The sequence below is a fragment of the Mustela nivalis genome (assembly GCF_964662115.1).
Source record: "Mustela nivalis genome assembly, chromosome: 5".
In the NCBI taxonomy this organism is placed as follows: Eukaryota; Metazoa; Chordata; class Mammalia; order Carnivora; family Mustelidae; genus Mustela; species Mustela nivalis.
The window spans coordinates 157,855,299-157,880,355 of NC_139024.1; the positions used below are offsets into that span (position 1 = coordinate 157,855,299).

The 25,057-nt window shown below is 48.4% G+C and overlaps 2 protein-coding genes across 2 annotated transcripts; one reads left to right on the forward strand and one right to left on the reverse strand.

Moving 5' to 3' along the window:
* Window positions 1-18,159: 18,159 nt before the first annotated feature.
* Window positions 18,160-20,773, forward strand: LOC309865386 (ubiquitin D-like). Its single transcript, XM_082731667.1, has 2 exons — window positions 18,160-18,594; window positions 19,812-20,773. The coding sequence occupies exons 1-2, from the start codon at window positions 18,439-18,441 to the stop codon at window positions 20,280-20,282; spliced, it is 627 nt and encodes a 208-aa protein (XP_082587793.1). The 5' UTR covers window positions 18,160-18,438; the 3' UTR covers window positions 20,283-20,773.
* Window positions 20,774-21,901: 1,128 nt separating this feature from the next.
* On the reverse strand, window positions 21,902-22,928 carry LOC309864278 (putative olfactory receptor 2I1). The gene has a single exon (XM_082729607.1). It carries the CDS (start codon window positions 22,726-22,728, stop codon window positions 21,952-21,954), a length of 777 nt encoding a protein of 258 aa, XP_082585733.1. The 5' UTR covers window positions 22,729-22,928; the 3' UTR covers window positions 21,902-21,951.
* Window positions 22,929-25,057: the final 2,129 nt, after the last annotated feature.

A 25,057-nucleotide genomic window follows, 5' to 3' on the forward strand; every position in this document is an offset into this window, starting at 1 on the left:
TGCTGTGAACATTGGGGTGCAGGTGCTCCTTTGGATCCTACATTTATATCTTTGGGGTAAATACCCAGTAGTGCAATTCCTGGGTCATAGAATAGCTCTATTTTCAACTTCTTGAGGAAACTCCATACCATTTTCCAGAGCAGCTGCACCAGCTTGCTTTCCCGCCAACAGTGTAGGAGGGTTCCCCTTTCTCCGCATCCTCGCCAGCATCTGTCATTTCCTGACTTCTTCACGTTAGCCATTCTGACTGGGGTGAAGTGGGATTGCATTGTGGTTTTGATTTGTTTTCCCTGATGCTGGATGAAGTTGATGATTTTTCATGTGTCTGTTTGTCGCTCTCGCCAGCAAGAACGACCAGGAGACACGGAGTGACAAGCTTGCGAATCTTTACCCGGATGTTTACCCCTATTTATATCCCCTCTCCTCCAATCAGCAGACTGTACACGTGAAAGGGAGCGTGATGAACACTTAGCATGATAAAAGGCACGCAGTGTCCGCGGGCTTCCTGTTCTGGGCACAGCCAATCATCTTTCAGGTGGTGCGCAGGTCCTCTGCCTGGCCGCAGGCGCAAGCGCCATGTTGCGTATTATGTACGTAGCTGCCCCTGACAGCTCCCCCTTTTCTTTTATATATATGGCAGGGACTGTGCCTGTCTTAGGTTGCTGATCCTCACCTTCCATGCTTACCCGTCATTGGGTACTCCCCCTGGTCGAGGAGCCCGTCTTAGGTTGCTATGGATGTGGGACCAGTCTTACCCGTCTTTGACTACCGGTCCAGCATGCTGAGCCATATTTGGGGGGAGGTCCCAGCCTCGAGGGCCATTATAGCTTGTACAATCATATCTCGTTGTTGTCGTTGTTGGCGGCCTAGACGGCAGAGGTATCTTAGCATAAATACAGACGCTCCCACCATATGAGCACAAAATACTCCTATGCCTGCCCATTCCTTCAGGAAGGTCAATGAGCTTTGAATCAATTTAACCCAGTCTCCTATGGAAGCCAGGGACACTTTGGTGGCATTTAGGCTTACAATTTGGGATCTAAGCAGCCGCGTAAGGTTATGAAATTGGGCGGACCAAGTCCCATTGAGCATTTTTCCTAACTCTTTGGAGATACTGGCAGCTCAGGTGAAGTTATGATACTCTACTGGCGTAACAGATTCCCTTCATATTGCTTATACATCCCACCGCCAGAAGTCCCTCTAGAATCTCCATTTGTTCTTGTAGCAAGTCCACTCTCTGATTTACAATTAGGATCCATGCATGTAAGTGTCCATCGATCTGTTCCTGGGTAGCCAATGCCTCTGCTAGTCGTCCTGTCACATTGTTGAGTGCTGCGGCAGTCCGTACAGATGTAGTCAGGGCTATAGCTGCTGTGGCTGCAGCTGCCGAAGCTGCTATTGCAGCCACGATTGTGGCTGTAATTCCAAAGTCCCTTCTAGGTCGCAGCAACACAGGCAGCTCACCTGTGTTAACCAACACCGGCATAGGAATGTATGTTGGTATTCTTGTTATCAAAGCAGAGTCCCCTGTCGAGCTGTTCCAACATTCAGACAACCAGCACCTGTCACCCAAGGCACGCCGGTAGTAGCATTGGTGGCGAAGATAGGAGGGAGGATCTCCAGCTCATTTGTCAGTGGCATCGGGACAGGCCAGGCCTTCACCAGCGCCCACATCTGTCGTTGGCTCACCTCTATCATGCTGTCCTGGCTCAGGATCATCACCATCGTCATCCACAGGCTCCATTGCCACTATCCTCGTGCGCCTCTCAGGAACCCACACTGGAGTTGCAGCATCCTGTGGAAAAACACAGAGACATCCTCGGTGCCACCGGAGCACCGGGTCTGGGCCTTTCCATATCCCGGTAAGGATATCTTTCCCTTTAAACATCATCTGTGACTGCTTATGCTGGCCCCAGTGCCTTTCTGCGGTGGACAGGCCATCCGTATCTAGCGTCAGAAAATTTAAAATAAATGTTACTAAATTGGTGAGATCTCTGGGGGTGGTGTATTCTTCCCCTACTCCCCCTCTTTTTATTTTTTGTAATGTGGTCTTGAAGGTTAAGTGGGCTCTTTCAATTATTCCTTGGCCTTGTGGATTATAAGGGATTCCTGTGCTATGTTGAATACCATAGCAGGCTAAAGAGCTCTTGAATGTTTTAGATGTATAAGCAGGCCCATTATCTGTTTTCAAACTTTTAGGTACACCCCAGCATGCAAAGCTTCGTAAACAATGGGTTATTACATTTTTAACATTTTCTCCTCTTAGTGGTGTGGCCGTTACTATTCCCGAGCAAGTATCTATGGACAGATGCAGGTATCTCTGAAGTCCAAAGGATGGAACATGTGTCACATCCATCTGCCACAAATGATTGGGGAGCAGGCCTTTAGGGTTAACACCCCATGAGGGCATTGGAGGATGTACAGAACAATTCCCACAGCTTTGCACAATCTCCGCGCGTTTGCTCTGGATATGTTAAATCGCATTTTCAAGGTATCAGCGTTCACGTGCCATTTTTGATGATAGCGCTCTGCTTCTTCTATAGTACAGCAGAGATCAAACTTAGCATTTGCATCTGCCAAGTTGTTACCTTCTGTCAAAGGTCCAGGCATCCCCGAGTGAGCTCTCATATGGCCAATATAAAAGGGTGCATATCGGGCTCTTACAGCGCTCCTTAAGTCTGATAACAATAAGGAGATGGGAGATTGAGATGGAGAAATAATAGCTGTTTCTATGGAGCGAGTAACAGCGACTGCATATTTGCTGTCTGACATTATGTTGAGGGGTGTGTCAGCAAATGACTGTAGGACCACAGTAATTAGCAGCAATTCTGTCCTTTGTGCTCTGTCTGCCGGCACCACCACAGGTGTTACTTGTCCATTTATAACATACGCACCCATTCCAGCTTTGCTACCATCAGTGAAAACAGTGGTAGCTCCTGCTAAAGGTTCTAAGTGACATACCTTTGGCCATATGAAATATGTTTCTTTACAGAAGTCAATTAGAGGATGAGAGGGATAGTGATTATCAAACTTTACAGGGTAAGAAGTCACTAAAATAGCCCAATCATCATTGGAATTTACAAGGATATTCACTTGACCCTTATCATAGGGAATAATGCAAATATCAGGTCATCGTCCAAGAATGCTAAGACACATCCTTATGACTTTGGCAGTTAGGCTAGCAACAGCATTTGGACATGTAGTAGCAGCACGGGAGAGATTATGTGGGAAGTAAGCCCACTGGAGAGGCCCTCCTAGCCAGAGCACTCCTGTAGGTGAGCCTGGCGATGGGATGACTGTAGCCATCACTGGATCTGCAAGGTTACATCTATCTGCAGTAGTGTTAGACATTCTCTCTTCAATCAAATTTAAAGTCTTAACAGCCTCAGGGGTGAGGGATCTAGGAGAATCTAAACCTGGATCCCCATGTAGACTATCAAATAAAGGTTGTAATTCACTTGTTACTTTAATATATGGTCTTATCTAGTTAATATCTCCTAGGAGTTTTTGGAAATCATTTAGGGTTTTAAGGTGATCCTTTCGTATGCTCATTTTCTGGGGTGATATCATCGTGTCTGAAACCCTCAGACCTAAATATTCCTTCAGGTTTCCTGCTTGAATTTTCTCAGGGGAGATTACTAGCCCCCATGTGGCAAGCTGTTGTTGCATGTAAGTCAATGCCTCAGGGAGTGTCTGCGGATCCTCTCCACAAAGTAAAATATCATCCATGTAATGATAACAATGAATATATGTAAATCTTTTTCGAAAAGACTGAAGGGCATTGCTGACATACAATTGGCACATTGTAGGACTATTGGCCATCCCTTGCGGGAGGACAACCCATTCATATCTTTGATCAGGCTCGGCATGATTAACAGATGGGAGGGTAAATGCAAACCTTTCTGTGTCCTCTGAGTGTAGGGGTATAGAGAAGAAGCAGTCTTTGATGTCAATAACTAAGGACGGCCAATTTTTTGGCAATGCAGTGACTACGGGAAGTCCCAATTGAATGGGTCCCATTATCTGCATTTGCTCGTTTATCTGCCTGAGATCATGCAACAGCCTCCACTTACCTGACTTTTTCTTTATGACAAATATAGGAGTATTCCAAGGAGATGTGGATTCATGCAAATGACCCTCCTTCAATTGCTCTTGGACAAGTTCTCTAGCTGCCATCAATTTCTCTTTTGTCAGCGGCCACTGAGGCACCCACCGAGGCATATCGTCCTTCCATTTAATTCTTATTGCCCCAGTGGCCACTGGAAAAAACCCTGGCCCCCCATAGATGGTAGCCTAGGGTCTCCTTGCCTTTGCTTTCCTAGTCCTTCTCCTGGTTTATATCCCATATTCTCCATTATATGCTTTGCAGGATCACTATATAATTTCTCTGTGGCTATCACAATATCCATTTGTTCCAAGACGTCTCGTCCCCAGAGCGTTACGGGAAGGGGATGCACATAAGGTCGGAAGACTTCCCTATGTCCCTCTTTATCCTCCCACTCTAATGAAGAGGCACTAAGGTCTGGACTCGTGGCCACTCCAAGACCTCTTAGTGTTTGATTTGCTTTTACTAGTGCCCAATCTTTTGGCCAGTCTCTTTGGTTAATGATGCTTTTGTCAGCTCCTGTATCCAATAGTCCATAGAACTTCCTTCCCCTTATCTTTAAGAGTAACATAGGCCTATGTTTCATATCCATAGTTAAGCATGCTAAAGAATCCCCTGTCGACCCAAACCCTCCTTTTCTTTGAAGACCCATAGGTGCATAGTTATCATGCTTACTGGGCAAAATCAAGAGCTGAGCAATTCTTTCTCCAGGGTTAATGACTGTTGTACCCTTTGGGGAAGAAACCAAGATTTTATTTTATTTTATTTTATTTTTTTTAAGATTTTATTTATTTATTTGACAGAGAGAAATTACAAGTACACTGAGAGGCAGGCAGAGAGAGAGAGAAGGAAGCAGGCTCCCTGCTGAGCAGAGAGCCCGATTCGGGACTCGATCCCAGGACCCTGAGATCATGACCTGAGCCGAAGGCAGTGGCTTAACCCACTGAGCCACCCAGGCGCCCAGAAACCAAGATTTTAATCTCTCCAGTAAAATCTGGATCAATCACTCCTGGATGAACAATTAAGCCTTTTAAGGTAGAGGAACTCCTCCCTATAAGCAACCCCACGGTTCCCTCTGGGGGGCCTTCTGCTAGATCAGAGGGAACCGCCTGCACTCCCATATCTGGCATTAGGACCGGTCTGGACGTTGCACAGATGTCGAGTCCTGCAGATCCTGCAGTTGCTCGCCTTGGTCTGTTGGGGTAAAGTTGCCGCGCCATCTGGGGCAGAGTCATGACCGCCCCGTACATTTGATTTGGGCCCCGGGGGGATGGGCCCGGCCGTCCGTTTTTTGACTCGCCCCAATTATTAGGGGGTAATGGGTTGCCTTCTATATCAACCACAGAATGGCATTCACTAGCCAAGTGGTTTCCTTTTCTGCACCTTGGGCATAAGTTGGGTTTAGGATATCCTGGAGATTTACCACTAGCTGCTTCACCAGGCTTCACAAACTTAACTGTTTTTATCTGCCCTTGACCTTGATATTGCATTTTTCTTTGAGGGCAGTCCCTCTTGAGGTGGCCCCCTTGGCCGCATAGAAAGCATCCTTTGGGTCTTGCTCCTGTGCATTGTAAGGCTTGCGCAAACGCAGCAGCCATAACCTGTCCTTGAATGACTTGCCCTGAAATGTCTTGGCAAACTTTAATATAAACAGATAAATCCTTAGCCTTCCATGGCCTAATAGCTTCTCTACACCACTTATTTGCATTTTCGAAAGCCAACTGTTTAACCAGAGGCATGGCAGTATCCACGTCCCCAAATACTCTCCCTGCTGTTTGCATTAACCTATCCACAAAATCTGCGTAAGGCTCATTTGGCCCCTGCAATACTTTGGACAGTTGCCCTTGCAAATCTCCCGCCCCCCACAAGGTTCTCCAAGCTCTAGTCGCAGCTGTAGCTATTTGATGATAAACTCCAGGTGGGTATCGACTTTGCGCTTGGGATCCCAGATAAAGCCCAGTGCCAGTTAACATATCTAAATTCCACTGAGGATTTCCTGCTGCTGCATTCCTCCGTGCTGTCTCCTGACAGTTATCTTGATTTTGTATTTTCCACTCCAAATACTGTCCCCCTGATAGTACAGCTTTAGCTAAATTTCCCCAATCTTCAGGAGTGAGGTAAAGGCTCCCCACAGCTTCCACCAAGGAAATTGTGAAAGCACCCTGTGGCCCGTATTGCATAACCGCCTCCTTAAGTTGCTTCACCAATTTGAAGTCTAAGGGCTGATGATACCTCTGCTGGTTCTGATCTTCCATAACAGGAAAAAACCCTTTTCCAGGACCGAGTACCTCCCTCCAATTTTCCGCTATGCAAGCAGGACATCCACACGTCCCTGAACAGGCGGGCCTATAAGGGGTGGCCATTCATTAGGTGGGGCTGTAGGGCCAGGAGATGGCGCTGTGGTATCAGGTTTATTCCCTACTTCCTCTTTTAATTTTTAACTGCGCCATAACCTTTTCTAACTCCTCTTTCTTCTCTCAGTTGAGCCAGAACCTTCCTCACTTCTCCCTCTTTTAAATTTTCTTCTCCCTTCACCTTCTCCTGCATGGCTATGTCTTCTAGCTCGTCCTCAGAGAGCCCTTCGGAGCTTTCACTATCAGTATTAGAGCTTCGGAGCGGCTCTCTACGAGACTCTTCTTTCACTTGCTCTAAAACCTCTCCCCCCTGTTTTATGACTTCCCGCACTGGCTCCCGCTCTGACTGCAGGCATAGTTTTACTAAAGACCACACGGCAAGGTGGCCAGCGCTGACTTCCGGATCACGCCTAAGGTCTTTTCCCAAATGCTCCCACTGGGGTATATTCAGGAGTCCTTCCTCCAGAAACCAGGGCGCTACTCTCTCAACCTCTTTTAAAAAGGCACGGGCTGTTTTCGCCTTTAAGGGGGTGCCGTTAGCTTTAAGCAGCTCCTGCAGGTGCCGTTAGCTTTAAGCAGCTCCTGCAAAGGTCCTTCCATCCTAAGTTTAGATACCTCGTTTCCCATTTTAGAAAGCTTTTCTCTCCTCCTTACGGAACTTCCCTGGCAAAAGACAGACTCTGGGTGCACACTGACCTTCTCGTTGTCAATCCCCTGTCTCCTATACCGAATTTTGAGGTCCCCGGGTTTTGGCGCCACTTGTCACTCTTGCCAGCAAGAACAACCAGGAGACACGGAGTGACAAGCTTGCGAATCTTTACCCGGATGTTTACCCCTATTTATATCCCCTCTCCTCCAATCAGCAGGCTGTACACTTGAAAGGAAGCATGATCAACACTTAGCATGATAAAAGGCACGCAGTGTCCGCTTCCTGTTCTGGGCATAGCCAATCATCTTTCAGATGGTGCGCAGGTCCTCTGCCTGGCCGCAGGCGCCATGTTGCGTATTATGTACGTATCTGCGACATCTGTTGGCCATTGGATGTATTTTTTGGAGAAAGTTTGTTTATGCCTTCTGCCCATTTTGTGACTGGATCATTTACTCTTTGGGTGTTGAATATGCATTCTTTTTAGATTTTGGATACCAGCCCTTTATCTGATACGTCATTTGCAAATATTTTCTCCATTTCCTTAGGTTGCCTTTTGGTTTTGACAACTGTTCTTTGCTGTGCAGAAGCTTTTTATCTTGAGGAAGTCCCAATAGTTCATTTTTGCTTTTGTTTCCCTTGCCTTTGGAGACATGTCTAGCAAGAAATTGCTGCAGCTAATGTTGAAGACGTTGCTGCCTGAGTTCTCCTCTAGGATTTTGATGGAGTCTTGTTTCACATTGAGGTCTTTCATCTATTTTGAGTATATTTTTGTGTGTGGTGTAAGGAAATAATCCAGTTTCATTTTTCTGCATGTGGCTGTCCAATTTTTTCCCAAAACCATATATTGAAGAGACTATCTTCTTTCCATTGGATCTTCTTTCCTGTTTCATTGAAGATTAGTTGACCATCCACTTCTGGGGTTTCTATTCTGTTCCATTGATCTATCTACCTGTTTTTGTGCCAGTACCATATTGCCTTGATGATTACAGCTTTGTACTAGAGCTTAAAGTCCAGAACTCTGATGCCACCAGCTCAGATTTTCTTTTTCAACATTTCTTTGGCTATTCAGGGTCTTTTCTGGTTCCATACAAGTTTTAGGATTGTTTGTTCCAGCCCTGTGAAAAATGTCGATGGTATTTTGATAGGGATTATACTGAATGTGTACTTTGCTCTGGGTAGCATAGACATTTTTTAAGATTTTATTTATTTGTTTGACAGAGATCACAAGTAGGCAGAGAGGTAGGCAGAGAGAGAGAGAGGAGGAAGCAGGCTCCCTGCTGAGCAGAGAGCCTGATGCAGGGCTTGATCCCAGGACCCTGGGATCATGTCCCGAGCCGAAGGCAGAGGCTTTAAACCACTGAGCCACCCAGGCACCCCTAGCATAGACATTTTATCAGTATTTGTTCTTCCAATTCATGAGCATGGAATGTTTTTCCATTTCCTTGTGTCTTCCACATTTGTTTCATGAGTGTTCTGTAGTTTTTTGAGTACAAATCCTTTGCCTCTTTGGTTAGGTATATTCCTAAGTATCTTATGGCTTGGGTGCAATTGTAAATGGGATCGACTCCTTAATTTCTTTTCTTGTGTCTCATTGTTGGTGTATAGAAATTCAACTTATTTCTGTGTATTGATTTTATATCCTGCCACTTTGCTGAATTGCTGTATGAGTTCTAGTCACTTAGGGGTGGCGTTTTGGGGTTTTCCACATAGAGTATGATGTCATTTGCAAAGAGAGGGTTTGGCTTCATCTTTGCTGATTCAGATGGCTTTTATTTCTTTTTGTTGTCTGATTGGTGAGGCTAGGACTTTTAGTACTACGGTGAATAGCAGCGATTATAGGGGACGTCCCTGCCGTGTTCCTGACCTTAAGGGAAAAGCTCTCTTTCTTTTCCCGTTGAGAATGATAGTCACTGTGGGCTTTTGTAGATGGCTTTTGTGATACTGAGGTATGTTCCCTCTATCCCTACACTGGGAAGGGTTTTAATCAACAAAGTATACTATATGGGGTGCCTGGGTTGCTCAGTGGGTTAAAGCCCCTGCTTTCGGCTCAGGTCATGATCCCAGGGTCTTGGGATCAAGCTCCGCATCAAGCTCTCTGCTTAGCGGGGAGCCTGCTTCCTCTCTCTCTCTCTCTCTGCCTGCCTCTCTGCCTACTTGTGATCTCTGTCAAATAAATAAATAAAATCTTTAGAGAAAGGATGCTGTATTTGATCAAATGCTTTTTCTGCATCAATTGAAAGGGTCATATGGTTCTTGTCCTTTCTTTTATACATGTATTGTATCACCCTGATTGATTCGCAGATGTAGAACCAGACTTGGAGCTCAGGCATGAATCCCAGTTCGTCATGGTGAATAATCCTTTTTATGTACTGTTGGATCCTTTTGGCTAATATTTTGGTGAGAATATTTGGATCCATGTTCATCAGGGATATTGGTCTGTAATTCTTCTTTGTGGTGGAGTCTTTGTCTGGTTTGGGGTCAATGTAGTGCTGGCCTCATAGAATGAGTTTAGAAGTTTTCCTTCCAAAAAGCTTCAGAAGAGTAGGTATTATTTCTTCTTTAAATGTTTGGTAGAATTCCCCTGGGAAGCCATCTGGCCCTGGACTCTTGTGTGTTGGGAAATCTTTGATGACTATTTCAATTTCCTTGTTGGTTATGGGTCTGTTCAAGTTTTTTTTTTACATTTCTTCCAGTTTCATTCTTGTTGTTTATACATGTCTAAGAATGCATTCATTTCTTCCAGATGCCTATTATTTGGGAGGGATGTATTAGCTCCTAATGTGTTATTATACTTGTCTGTATTTCCTTGGTGTTGGTCATGATCTCTCCCCTTTCTTTCATGGTTTTATTAATTTGTGTCATTTTCCCTTTACTTTTGGATAAGCCTGGCCAGAGGTTTTTCAATCTTATCAATTATTTCAAAGAACCACCTTCTAGTTTTATTGATCTGTTCCCCTGTTCTTCTGGTCTCTATTTCATTGATTTCTGTTTTTTTAAAAAATATTTTTATTTATTTATTTGACAGATCACAAGTAGGCAGAGAGGCAGGCAGAGAGGAGGAAGCAGGCTCCCCATTGAGCAGAGAGACCGATGCAGGGCTTGATCCCAGGACCCTGAGATCATGACCTGAGCCGAAGGCAGAGGTTTTAACCCACTGAGCCACCCAGGCGCCCCTGATTTGTTTTAATCTTTATTATTTCTCATCTCCTGTTGGGTTTAGGCTTTATTTGCTGTTCTTTCACCAGATCATTTAGGTGTATGGTTAGCTTGTGTATTTGGGATTTTACTAATTTTCTTCAGAGTCTTGTAATGCTATGTACTTCCCTCTTAGGACCACCTTTGCTGTTATGAACTAATGCATTTTCATTCTCATTGGTTTCAGTGAATTGTTTAAGTTCCTTAATTTCCTGCTTGACCCCTTCATTCTTTTGCAGGATGCTCTTTAACCTCCAAGTGTTTGTGTTCCTTTCAAATTTCCTCTTGTGATTGAGTTCCAAAGCACTGTGGTGTGAAAATATGCAGGGGACAATATTAGTCTTTTGGTACTGGTTGTGACCTGATTTGTGACCTGGTGTGGGATCTATTTTGGAGAATATCCCATGTGCACTCAAGAAGAATGAATTTTCTGTTGTTTTAGGATGGAATAGTTTGTATATATCTACAAAGTGTATCTGGTCCAATGTGTTATTCAAAGCTCTTGTTTCTTTTTGATCTTCTCTCTCATGATCTGTCCATTGCTGTGAGTGGAATGCTGAGGTCTCCTCGTATTAATGTATTATTATCTTCATGTTACTTTATTTTGGGTATTGATTGTTTTATTTAATTGGCTGCTCCCACTTTGGGGGCAGAGATATTTACAATTGTTAGATCTTCTTGTTGGGTAGACCCTTTAAGCATAATATAGTGTCTCTTTACATCTCTTACGACAGTATTTGGTTTAAAATCTAATTTATCTGATACGATGTTCGCTACCCCAGCTTTCTTTTGAGGTCCATTGTGTGGTCAATGGTTCTCCATCCCCTCACTTTCCATCTGGAGGTGTCCTTAGTTTCAAAACGAGTCTGTTATAGACAGCACATGGATGATTCTTGCTCTTTTATCCAATCTGATACCCTGTGTTTTTTGATTGGAGTATTTAGCCCATTTACATTCATGCAACTATTGAAAGATACGAATTTACTGGCATTGTGTTTCCTGTAAAGTCCTTGTTTCTGTAGATAATATGTTTCTTTCTGGTCTCTGTGACTCTTGGGGTCTCTCTTCACTTACAGTATCCCCCTTAATATTTCTTGAAGGACTGGTTTGGTGTTCTGATATTTGTTCAGTTTCTGTCTGTTCTGGAAGCTCTTTATCTCTCCTCCATTCTGAATGGGAACCTTGCTGGCTAATGTATTCTTGGCTGCACGTTTTTTTCCATCCAGTACCCTGAATATGTCTTGCCAGCCCTTTCTGGCTTGCCTGGTTTCTGTGGACAGGAGTGATAGTATTCTGGTGTTTTTCTCACCATATGTAAGAAACCTCCTCTCCCTATTTGTTCTCAGGATAACGTTTTTTTCTCTAATATTTCCAAACTTTATTATTACATGTCAGGGTGTTGATCTTTTTTTTTTTTTTTTTTTAAGTGGTTCCTAATTTTTCTTTTTCTTTTTTAAAATTTTTTTTAAAAATTATTTATTTATTTATTTGTTATTTAATTTCTTTTCAGTGAAAGAGAATTCATTTTTTATGCACCACACCCAATGCTCCATGCAATATGTGCCCTCCATAATACCCACCACCAGGCTCCCCCAACCTCCCAACCCTCGCCCCGGTGTTGACCTATTTTTATTGATTTTGGGAGGTTCTTCTTGCCACTTGGACATGAATGCTTGTTCTCTTCCCCAGATTATGGAAATTCGCAGCCATGCTTTGCTCCAATGTACCTTCTAGCCCTCTCTATCTCTACACTTACTCTGGGATCCCATTAATTCTGACATTGGTTCCTTACAAGGCATCGTTAAATTCTGGAAGCCTTTCTTTATGGACTATTGGCTGTCTTTCTCTTTTCTTCCCCTTTCTTCCTTCCAGTCAGCCTGTCCTCTAGATCACTTGTTCTCTTTTCTGCGTCATTGACCCTAGCTGTTATAGCATCCGGTTTAGACTGCATCTCATTCATATTATTTTAAATTTCAACATGATTCAATCTCATTTCTACCCTTAGAGATTCTGTACTGTCATTTATGCTTTTTTCAAGCCTGTCTATTAACAAGCCTATCTATTAATTACTACTGAATTCCATCTCTGATATCTTACCTATATCCATAACGATTAGCTCTGTATCAGGGAATATTGCCTCTAATCCCTCCTTTTGTTGTGAATTACACCTTCTGGTTATTTTGCCCAGAGAAGGATGGGTGAGCGAATGAGTAGAGTCCAAAATATCAACCATGACCTGAGGAAAATATACCCTAGAAAAGTCTGAAGCCGCAACAGAAAAGCAAACACTACCAAAACGAAACAAAACCTAAGAAAGGGTGGGGGGAGATTATAACCTCCCAGGGTGGACAAAGCAGGGTGACCCACTTGTTCCTGATTGAATTTTGGTCTCTGTGTTAGAAGACTCCACCTCCCCGAACTGCAAATAACACAAAGCAATATATATATATTATATAATTGAATGAAGGGAACAAAGAACTAAAATGAAGCATATACCTATAAAATGTAAAAGTAAAAATTGAAAGTTAAAAAGAGACTTAAAAACATAAGTTGGTAAAATAAATATCTAATTGAAATGCAGAAAAGCTAAAAAAAAAAAAAAAGAAATAGAAAATTTTAGACTGAAAGTTGAATGGGTTGTGAGAAAACACCTGGAGCTCAGTGCACTAGTTTCCCCCGGTGCTGGAGGTGTACAGTCTTGTGGATCCATGAAGTCCTAGTCCACCTGTTCTTCCAGCCTGTCTTCTGCGGGGGGGGGGGGGGATATTCTGTGCTGCTTCTCAGGGGTATTTGCATCCCTGGATTTGCCCCACCCCTTGTCAAGGGGCTGGGCTCAGTGTAAGCTGGTTCTCTGTGTGGTTTTTGTTCCCTGGAGGCTTTCTGTACCACATCAGAGGGTCAGAGCAACAAGGGCTGTGCCTGGATTTCTGGCCTAGAACTGAAAAATTGTGGCCCCCCCTCCTTCGATCAACTCTCTGGGACAAAGAGTCTTCACTTTCATTGGTGCCAAACTTCATAGACTCTTGTGGCGCATGCCCACTACAGTCCCCTGGTGGGAGTCCCAGGGACCCAAGAGTGCCACTGCCCTTTGTGTACTTGGGTCTGCTAGCTATTGCCAGCTCACAAATACACCCTGATCCTCTGCTCCTGGGTCACAGCTGGGTGCGGTCCTTTCCAGGGCCACCCCCACCCTGAGAGCTGTTGCCGCTCATGGCCACAGCTGTTTGACCCCTCCCAGGGGATGGTAAATGGCCTGAAAGTTCTAGTCTCAGGATGCTCAGGGAAAGAGTGGTCACCTGATTGGTCCAGCTCACAGTTTATGGTGAGCCAAGCTGAGAGTCCCTCTTGGGCTTGGTGACCGTAACCAGTTTCCCTGCTCCACTGCTTGGTAACTCTACCGGCTCAGGCACCCCCATTCCTTCTGTGTCTCCTGGGATCCTGAAACCACAATGACTCAATAGAATTCTGCCCTTTTCATCCCCTGAGCCCCTTTCAGAGAGGGATGTCTCTCATTGGAGCAGTTTCTAAGGGTTCTGATTTTGTGCTTCTGATGTTCTGTCACTTTTCAGGAGCCAGCTTATGGAGGCTCCCTCCCCGCTCCGTTGATCTTCTGGTGACTCCTCGCAGATTCAGGACTCTGCACGTCCTACCTTGTAAAAAGCAGTCACTGTTTTAGTTGTGGAGATCCAGATATATTTTCTACATCTCAGGCTGGATTCATGGTCATTCAGAATGGTTTAATATATATCCAGCTAAATTCAAGGAGCCAGAGGTAATTAGGTCCCTACTCTTCTGCCATCTTGCCTTGTCTTAAAAAGATAGTCTTTTAAAACATTGTCCTGTTACAATCAGATATCAACATACACCAACACCAAAAAGTGTTTTCATCTGGATCTCCTTATCTCATATTATACACTCAAAAGGGATCTCAGACCTAACTGCTAAACTCTAAGAACTCTAGAAGAAAATTTAAAATTGGGTATTTAAAAAAAGTGGGTATTCTCCTCCAATTTCTCTATAGATAGAGAAATTTAAAAGGCAGGATCCTGTTTTGTTTTGTTTTTAGAAATTGACAAGCTAATCTTAAAACTTATATGGGAATACAAGGGACTGAGAATAGCTAAAACAGATTTGTTAAAAAAATGTTAAAATTATATACTCTAATTTCAAAACTCATTATGACCTTGAGAGACAAAAACAGTGTCATAGTGATGTAAGGATAGACAAATAGAGTGATGGAATATAATGGAAATATCCACAAATAAAGACTTATATTTATAAGTTTTTCCAAATTGACCTTTAAGAGTGGTTGAATATTTTTTCCCCAATCATCAATAAAGGAAAAGTCACAGTGGTTTTTGAGTGAGTTTGGGTTACATTTCTGAAGCAATATTCTAGATGTCAAAGCAGTTTTACAAGCACCTTCCTGGGGACCATTAAAGACACAGGACAGAGGCCTCTTCTCCAGGAAGGATTCAGCAGAGAAATGACCAGCCCAAGACTGCGCATCAGCGAGGGAGTCACACGGGGAGGTCGGAGATGTGTGTATCTGAGTGTGTATCTAAGATGTTTGTTTTATGTCCTGGTGAGATCTTCATGACCTTTTACCTTGGCTGGTTTCCTGAATTTGTCGAAGGGCAGATGGAAAGTGATCCTTCCACCTCTGAAAACATTTACTGTGACACAGAGGAAAAAAGCCGGACTGACAGTGTGCTAGGAAGCAGGGTGGAGGTCAGGTCCTGGGGAGAAGTCCTAGCTGTGACTCAGCGGGGGACAGCCCTTGCCGCGCCCCTTGGCGTGGAAAGGAACTGCACAGGGGAAGGGAGGAGGGAAAGAGAGAGGTCAATGTCTAGGCTTGTTATTCTGATTCCTTGAAGGGACAGTGTTTCTCAGAATCCAGATCTGGCTGGGTAGGGAATCCCCTGAATCACTGACTCCTGGGAGCATCTGAGGCTGGCCCTTGAGGTAGCTCCCTGCTGGAGATCCCTGTGGCTGAGGCGAGTGTCACAGTGGCACCGTTAACCCTCCCAGTCCTGGGCGGGCTGCCATCCTCCCCCAGCCTCTGCCTGCTGCACTCACAGGCTCTTTGCCCGTGGCTGCCCTGTGGTCTAGGCAGGTCCCCCCACCAGGGAGGCTCCTACCCGCATATGGGCCCAGACTCTCCTTGCTCATTCCTCACAAGGCTCCTCGAAAGCTCTGCTTTTCTTGGTCTGTCTGTACCCCTTCCCTGATGTGTGCCCTCCCTGTAACACAAAGGCGTGCATGTCAAGCCCCCCTTCCTTTCCACTGGGAGGAGATGAGCAGAAGGACAGCCGTCGAGATATGCGCCTGAAGACTTGCTCACCTGCTCCTCCCGATGTGATTGTGGGTGAGCTCACTGCGTGCTGCGCAGTGGGGAAACGGACACTTACCTCATTAGAAAGCTAGAACAGTGCATCAGGGGCCATTTAGGAACACCTTGTGCAGCTCCTGAAGTCTAGCAAGTACTTGTTAAATGTTATTTTACAATCTTTTAATTTACTTACTTACTCTTTTTTTTTTCTTTTAGTTCATTCATGCATTCGGTAAATGCTAAGTATTTCGTGTACCAGACAGTATGCCTGGGAAGTGCTAGAGACCCAAGTTAGTCAAGACACAATCATGGACCCCTGCCCCAGGTCTCCAGTGTTTCATGGGGACAAGTAGACAAATAAGCAGATGATCTTCCTGCTGGAGACACGCTCTGAGGGGCTTGGGGAGGGTGAACAATTGGACAGAGGATGGCACATGACCCAGACTGGGACAGGAGCTAGGGAAGGCTTCCTGGAGGAGGCACAGCTCACATCTTGTATCTGTGTAATCCCTGACACTGGGTAGAGCTGGAAGGAGGTGCATGCTTTGTGACCTGGTGGCAGGAAACTTGGAACCATGCACACAAGGTGCTAGACTTGCAGATCTGCCGCTCGGATCAGGGCTGCGGGCACAGCTCTGACAGACACCATCCTGAGAAACGTGGTTCCTGGGCTCTCCGGGCAGGAGCTTCTCTTGAGGTTCCCTGCTTGCCCAGAAAAGAGATCATTGCCCCAAGATGGTGTAGGCTGCCCAGGCAGGAAGACTAGAAGGGGGAGCTGGAGCAGAATGACTTCATGCTAAGCAGCTCTAGATGCCTCCTCTCGGCTTCCCTTTCCAGGAAGGAGGCAAAGGCCCAAGAAGGTAACGGGCGCAGATGAAATGTGGAGTGAGGAGCCTGGGCTCGTGAGCTTCCCCTCTCTTCCTGCTGTGGACTTGCTCCCTGCCTCAGTCCACCTGCTCTGACCTTTTCTGCTCGGTTACTGGTGATGTTTCAGAATCCGCAGATCCCATTGGATGCTGCATGCGTGGTGGGGGGCGCCAGCTGCAGATCCAAGATCACAGTCTTGGTTTCTGCACAGAGCGGATGGTAGGAGCCTGGAGAAGCCTTGAAGGGAGACTGGCAGGGCCGCGGTTTCCTGTCTGTTGCATCAGACACTCTTCTCCCTCCCTACTCATCCTATGTGTTTGAAGTAGTGTACCCCAAAATACATTCAAATACAAATTTTCCAAGTTTATGGGCATCTGATAAGAGCTTCAAATCAGGAGAACCTGATTTATGTTGAGTTTTTTGAAAGCCTGGATTGGTTCTTGGATCCCATTACTCTACATAGGCACTTCTAGAAACCCACGTTCTCCAGGATGGAAAGTCCTGCAGTAAAATGGGATCATTTGACATCTACCGGTGCTGAAGATACAGTAAATGGCCGCTAAGGACACAGCAAAGAAGATAATGTCATTTTTTTAAAAAATTTTTTAATTTTTTATAAACATATGTTTTTATCCCCAGAGGTACAGGTCTGTGAATCACCAGGTTTACACACTTCACAGCACTCACCAAAGCACATACCCTCCCCAATGTCATAATCCCACCCCCTTCTCCCAAACCCCCTCCCCCCAGCAACCCTCAGTTTGTTTTGTGAGATTAAGATAGTGTCATTTTTATGGGATTTTTTTACTTTGAAAAAATTGGGAGTTCCTTTCATAAAGGCTTTCTTGGAGAATGTGTTTTGTGGCGCTGTCCTGGGAGTTTGGGGGAGGACAGGGATTCCTCTGGAATGTTAGGAGGATCAGAGTAGTAAATAAATTCTCTGAGGGCACACGGCCTGTGCCCTCCCTTCTTGTCTGATCCAAACCTCCAGAGCCAGGGAGGAAGGAGCAGCATGGGTGTGTGTGAGATCACAGAGCACAGGGAGTAGGGAGTGTCCAGCAGTAAAGGCGGGGAAACAGAGTCACCGCAGTGTGAGAGCCGATGCGTATTCTGCTTCATGGGAGGTGGGCTTGGCCCTTGACTGTTGGGCCAGGATTGTTCTAAGTACTAGATCTGGGCTGCCAGTTCTGGGACAGGAATGGAAGTGTGCTAGAGAGCTCAAGACCCAGGGATGTAAGGTCCGTTTTACAAGCTGTGTTCTGAATTCTGAATCCATGTTCACTGGAAAACAAACATCTCAGGTGGTGAACAGACTTGCCCAAGTTAAGGGAGCAAGTGGCACCCCGGGAATGAAATTCCTGTCTCCTCTCAGAGTAGGCTGTGTGTCCTGTGTGATCTGGGGGCATGCCTCCCACTCTGCCCAACGGGTGTGAACAGTCTGGTCACGGTCTCATCACTCCTCATGTGCTCCCACCTCCTCTCCTGGGCCTCTCACTCTGCCCGGCTGGTGTGAACGGGCTAATCATGGTCTCATGACTCCTCACAGACTGTACATCTCCTGGGCCTCCCACTCTCCCCAGCTGGCGTGAACAGGTGATCACGGCCTCTTCACTCCTCACGGACTCTACATCCTCCCCTGGGCACCCTTGCTCTCAGGAAAGCCCCTGAGTGATGCATGGGGCAGGTTCTCAAAAGCAGCAGGAGAGGACCATCAAGTAGTAAAGGTCTTGAAGTGGGTGAGGGCCCAAGGCTGTAGGCTGGGCAGTCATAAGTCATGACTGGGAGTGATGAGTTGTTAAGTGGGGACGTTCTCCAGAGAGAAGGACCATCCTATGTTTGGAAGAGGAGGGCGGGTAGAATGGATGAGAGGAATGTTTTGATCAGAGAGTATTCTCTGTGTGTATGACTCTGTCCAAGCGAAAGTGAAAGAAAATACATGACATCATGGCAGAGCAAAGGGCGTGGGCACAGTGGCTCAGGCAGGGGATTTCCAGCTCAGCTCGTACATAAGCTGGGCGCCAGTCCTATTCCTCAGCCTCCTGTGTCTGCTCTGTTGGCTGTAGACATGGCATCTGCTACTTCCTGCCTCCATGTAAGCTGGGGTTGAAAAGTGGGGATGCGGACAGGGGAAGCACCGCCAAGGGTTGGGGAGTGATTTCAGGAGTCCACGAGGGACAGAGCTCGGGGAGGTGGGGGCAGAGTGGTTGGGAAGGCATCCTGCAGGGGCTGAGACAGGCTCTGATCGCTGTAGAAGCTGAAGGAAGGTTCTGGGAATAGAAGCGCCTCGTTTGGCTCCTCAGGGCTCTTCTGTGTCAGGCCCGACTGGGCCCTGTTAGGGGAGGATGGTGGGAAGTGGGAGTGGGCTTTGGGCCCACAGGGCTGGATTTGAACCTATGGAAATATTTTCTGGGGCCTTTTCTCCTCCTTTTGATTAGGGTCCCTGGGCTCTTCAACACCTCCTCCCAAAAGAGAGGTACACAAAACTCCTTCACTCTAAGGTGTTAATGACCAGATCCGTGAGCCTTTGAGGAGCGGGTGCAGTACATGTGGGCTGGCATCGGGGGGCTGCTTAGCACAGAGGGGCGTCGGTCCTGTGAGGAAATGTCTGTGACGTCCAGACTGCAAAGATGGTTTTGAATAGAGCAGGACGGAGGCCCTGCCAGGCTTGCCAGCGACAACACAGGGTGCACTGGCCAGCTTCAGACTATGGAAGGAAGACCTCGATCTGGCCGTACCTTCTGTGGGTGAGGCCCTGGTCCAGCTACAGGAGACCATATTCTGCAATAGGTAGATAGAAACACGCAGGAAGTCCAGGGGAACAAGTCACACTGAACGCAGTGTCACCATAACGTGTGAGTCATTACACGGTCGTAGGGCAGTAAGACAGAAACCCGGAGTACGGAGAGTATGTGTCCTGTCCAGGGTAGTCTTGGAGGGCCGTGATGAGCGTCCCATGAGCTGACGAGTCGATAATTCTCTTCGGGAGCTGTTTTTAGCGTCCAGTATATAACTGTGCGTGCTCTGTGATTGGATTTAGTTTTTGACATTTGACAACCTCTGTCTGGATCGGAGGCGTGCGAAATGTGGGAAGTCACTGATGACGCTGGGATGAATGAGAGGCATGGCTGTAAAGGAAAACAATGATTTTCCTGCGTTAAAAGCTCGAGATTCCCAACAGAGCCTGTTGTATAGGAGCTGGAGGACCAGGCAGGCAGGGAGGGCGGGGCCGGGCACGGAGGGGACAGTGGTGTCAAGGTGGCAGGCGTTCCAGGCACCTTGATTTGCGGTCTCTTGGCCTTCGTTGTCCAGGTGACGATCTCTTCTGAGGGAAGGACATCAATGACCTTCGCTGCTAACTCGGATGACACAGTGAGGAAGATCAAAGAACACGTCCGGGCTAAGACCAAGATTCCTGTGCAGGACCAGGTCCTGTTGCTGGGCTCCAAGATGCTGAAGCCCCAGAGGAGGCTGTCGTCTTACGGCATTGACAAGGAGACGACCATCCACCTCACTCTGAAGGTGGTGACGCCCAGTGATGAGGAGCTGCCCGTGACTCTGGTGCAGTCCTGTGACGGGGGGCAGAGGCACCTCCTCCAGGTGCGAAGGTCCAGCTCAGTGGCCCAGGTGAAACAGATGATCGAGACCCAGACCGGGATCGTGCCTGAGCAACAGATTGTGACTTGCAATGGCAAGAGGCTGGAAGACGGGAAGACCATGGCGGATTACGGCATCAGACAGGGCGCTTCACTCTGGCTGGCAGACTACTGCATTGGGGGGTGAGCCCGCTGATAGCTCTCACTCCCCCCACATCCTTTGATGATTTCCCCAAATTAACAAGAAAGAGAAAGATGGAAAGTTAGGGGTGAAGTGGGAAGGAAGACTGCAGAAAAGTTTCTAACTCCATGATTTTTTGATCGAACACAGTTGATTAGGTGTCTGCATTGTGTGTATTACTGAAAATAGAAAATAATATTTTAAGGCACAGTAGAGACAGCATCAAAGCCAGCTTGGAATTTAATCCCTTCCCTCGTCCCTCTGATGTTTAGAAAAATTCCTATTTCTTCCGTCCAACAGGATAATAAGTTCCACACTGGGATCCAGGTTCCCCTAACTCCTGTGTTCCCACCGGCATATTTCATCTGTAATATCACTCCATATGTTGAATTAAATTGACTTTCTGCTTGTAGAGAACAGTGAAAGGATTTATATTGAAGTGTGTTAATTCCTCTGGTATGATTACAGTCTAAGTAATAAAGAATTTAGAAATTCAACTAAACTGTCTTCTCTGTCCTTATTTAACGTTGTTCGGCAGGAAATGATCCCCGGCGCGGTGCGCCATCTCGCGCTCTACGCCCCACGCTGAGTTCAGCTGTTCTCATTTCTGGAGATGATGGTGCGCGAGGGACGACACCTCCCCTAGGGACTCAGATTTTGTTCTCCAGTGTGCGGGGGTCCCTGGGGAAGGTGTGGTCGTGGAGCCGCCTCTGTCCTGCCTGTGTTCGGGTCTGGCAGGTCGTCTCTGGGGTGGGGGCATCTTTCAGGTGTGGGCTCTCAGTTGGTCTCTGGGTTGACTCCGGAGGCTGTGCCCAGGTTCTGGCTGACAGAGCCTTTTCCTGGCTCCCTCCTGCACCCCCCCCACCGCTGTGTCTGCTCCTCCCTGGGGAATGTGGATCTTCCTGTATCTTCCTCACTCACTCCTTTGTCACTGTCCCTCTTGTGTCTCATGACTGGTCAAGAACACATTTTTCGCACCATCTTAGACATGCCTTGTCCCTTCTGCTCTTTAAACTTGCTCAAGAACCACCTCGTGCAGAAGAGAATCCAGCTGAATCCCAGTGGCACCACCCCTACTTAGGGGAATTCCTTGTTCTGCTTTGGGCTCCAGTGCTCTTGGTGGCACTAGTGACCTGGTTAGGTGGGCATTAGGTTGGACTGATTTCCCTGGACGAGCAACTGCGGCTCCTTGTTTTGGATGGGTCTCCGGCAGGGTAGAGTCTGGGATTGCTCTGTCAACTTGGGGGACTCCTGAGGCCAGACACTGTGGGGTCTTCACGGTGTGCGCCATCAGACTGGGGGAGAGGGAACGTTAGTTGTCCTGCCGTACAGGGTGTTACCAGCGTGTGGACTCTCCGGGCATTGTCACTGGACCCCTGAGGACCGGGAAGGTCCTCTCGAAATCATGCCTTCTCTCTTCATCAGCTTAAGAGAGAGCCGGAAGGCCACTTCCCCTCCCTGAACCTGTAGATGCAGCATAGGGGGATTTGCCCTGAAGCAGAGGAACATTTGGGGGGGGGTGGAGAATGGGGCTACCACGGACCTCGGACTCCCTGAGGACACATCGTGCTGATTCTCACAGGGAAACGGACAGGCCGAGGGCTCGCTGCCTTCCCAATGGACATTCCCATCCGTGGCCCGGGGCTCACCCCTTCCTCCCGCCCCCGCCCCGCACTCACCGTCCAGCCTGCCCTCTCCCCACACTGCGCAGGAGCTTCCTGGCTGCCCCCTTCACGTCCTTGTTCCTGAGGGTGTAGATGAGCGGGTTGAGCGCCGGGGTGACCACGGTGTAGAAGAGCGAAACGAACTTGCCCCGGCCCTGGTCGTAGCGGCGCGTGGGCTGTAGGTAGGTGTAGATGGCCGAGCCGTAGAAGAGGCAGACGGCGGTCAGGTGGGACCCGCACGTGCCCAGCGCTTTGCTGCGGCCGCCCCGGGAGCGCATGCCGCAGATGGCGCGGGCCACGGCGCCGTACGAGGCCAGGATGACGGCGGACGGCAGCAGCAGGATGACCACGCGCGCAGCGAACATCCGGCGCTCGGTGGCGTCGCGGTCACCGCCACAGGCCAGCTGCAGCAGCGCGGGGAGCTCGCAGATGAAGTGGTCCAGCCGGCGGGGCGCGCACAGCGGCCGTGCGGCCAGGAGCGCGCTCTGCGCGGCGGAGTTGGCCAGGCCGCCCAGCCAGGAGGCGCAGGCCAGCGCGCGGCACCGGCGCGGGGAGGCGAGCTCGGCGTGGCGCAGCGGGTGCACGACGGCGGCCGCGCGGTCCAGCGCCATCACCGCCAGCAGCAGGCACTCCACGGAGCCCAGCGCCAGCGACGTGCACAGCTGGGCCAGGCAGCCCGCGCGGGGCAGCCACAGCTCCGCGCCGCACAGGCTGGCCAGCAGCGCGGGCGCCACGCTCGTGGTGAAGCCCGCGTCCACCAGCGCCAGGTGGCCCAGGAAGTAGTACATGGGTGTGTGCAGGCGCGGGTCGCGCACGGCCAGCAGCACGAGGGTCGAGTTGCCCGCCAGGGTCAGGAGGTAGCAGAGCAGGACGAGGGCGAAGAGGCCGGGCTGCAGCGCGGGCCAGTCGGAGAAACCCAGCAGGAGGAAGCGCTCCCCGGTGCTGTGGTTGGCCTGCGGGAGGAAACTCCCAGTGTTTGGAAGGAGGCTGAGCCAGGGTGAGTTTACCCCCAGGGAGCTAAAGAGAGCCCGGCTGCCCGGGGGCCTGGCCATCGGGGGGCTGGCTGGGAGCGAGGGGCCGCGGGGCGGGGATCAGTTGGGAGGGAGCGGAGTCGCTCTCAATACAGACGGGAGTCCTAGCCCTACCTCAGCACAGCTTGGCTGATGAATTATTTAGCAGACTCTATCGGGGAGAAGGAATTTCCACTTGTTGGAAGAGCAGACTTAGACCGGGAGAGGGAAGACTGCCCAAGGTCACAGCTAGTGAGTGGCCCCGTGGGGCTTGTAGTCGGGCTTGTCTCCTTTCCAAATCTGTGCGTTTTCTGCTCCTCCGGGCTTCTCACTGCACTCCTCCGGTCCAAGCAGGAATCTGATCTCCCTCCCATAGACTAGTCCTTCAGATACTGGAAGACAGAGTCCCCCCCCCCCCCCAGCCTCCCTCCCTCCTTCCAAAGTGTGTAGTGCTTGTGAGTGCAGTGCCCTAGGCTTGGTAGAGCTGTTACTTAGGAGATGAGAACCCTCTATGGCCTTCTTTGTTTCAGGGATTCTACTTCGGAGAATACAACCGTTAGCGCTGACTACTGAGTGCTGCTCTGTGGGGAGTCTGTGTTCTAGGCTGTCACCATCATCCATGCCTCTCTGGCTTTTCCCCGTGTGGTGGTCATGATCTGGGGGCCTTGAAGCCCAGAGTCCTCCGGCAGAACACGAAGCTAGAAGCCCTGGGTCCCACCAGCATAATTGCCTTGGGGCAGCTGGATTATTTGATATGGGGAGGTCACTGCATCTCCCTTGCCTTCCTGTTCCACGTGTTAGAAGAGGAGTCTGACCTAGATGGTCTCCAGGGCTCCTGTCTTATAGCCTGGCTCTCACTGGCAAAAAAAAAAAAAATTGTCCTTGAGTGAAAAGGGGACCCAACACAGAAGGCTTTAACCCTGCAGAGTGACACTGAGTCGCATTTCCTAATGGTACAGAAGCCATACGGTAGATGCGAGGACTAAATGTTACAGCGAAATCTCGCTCCTGCACACTTCCTGGCAGGGGTGCGGAGATAGATAAACTTTGTAGTCACTATTCTGAGTTTAAAAATCACGAGGCCCTAATTTTCTTTAAAATGTTTCAGGGAAATCTCTTCCCCCCAGAGCACGTCGTGCTTACTGGGATCCATTTATGCTCAGGAGACGGAACCGGTGCTCGTGGTGTGAGTCAGAGCAAGGGCGGGGGCGTCAGACCGCCCGAGCTCCAGTCTCGGCTCTGCCATCGCCCAGCGGAACGACCCTGGCCACGTGGCTTCACCTGCCCGTGGCTCCGTGTCCTACTTGAAAGTGGACTGGTGGAGGGGGTGAAGCACGGAGAGCTCTCAGAACAGGCCCGGGACCGAGTGGGCGTCTAGTAAGTGCTCGCTCTTCCCATCTGCACCTGCGAGTCAGGAGAGGTCTGTGGGCGCTCCCACACCGGTCAGGGCCAGAGCCAGCTGTGAGTTCAGGTCTTTTTATTGACGAACTCTGGTCTTTACTCACCTGCAAGTGAGGCGATACTCCTGTCCTAAGAGGAAGGTAGGCGGGCGGCTGAGGTTAAACAACTTGCCAGGGCCACACTGTTTGTAAATGCTTGTCAGGATTTCACCCAAAGCTCCCTAATTCCAAGAGCCTTGCTTTACATCTGTGCACATATGTTTAAGCCGGGCTCTACCCTGCCAGAGGCTGCAGAGGATGGAAGGACCTGCGAACCCCGAGCTTGCTGCAGAGCACGGGGGCCTCGGGGAGAGGAACACAGGCGAGAGCTGGCATTCAGGCTTGTGGCCCAAAGGTGCAAGAGACGTTGTTCTAGAGAGTCCAGTTTTCTAAGTCTGGGATCACGTAGACACACACCCGTTCAGCCAGCCAGGCCCTGAAGAGTTCCCCTCCAGACACACCAAACCCCGAAACCAGGCGCAGAACAGTAAAATCACACAACCAACACCAGTACCCCGTGGACACACACATTCCCGAATACTCAGACACATATGTGCACATACGTGTCCCCTCATCGCACCCTGAGGCTCCCAGAAGGCAAATCTGTCGTCAGAATATTCCAATTGTGTCCCCAAACCTCATTCGGTATTCTAGAATGTGCACGTCAC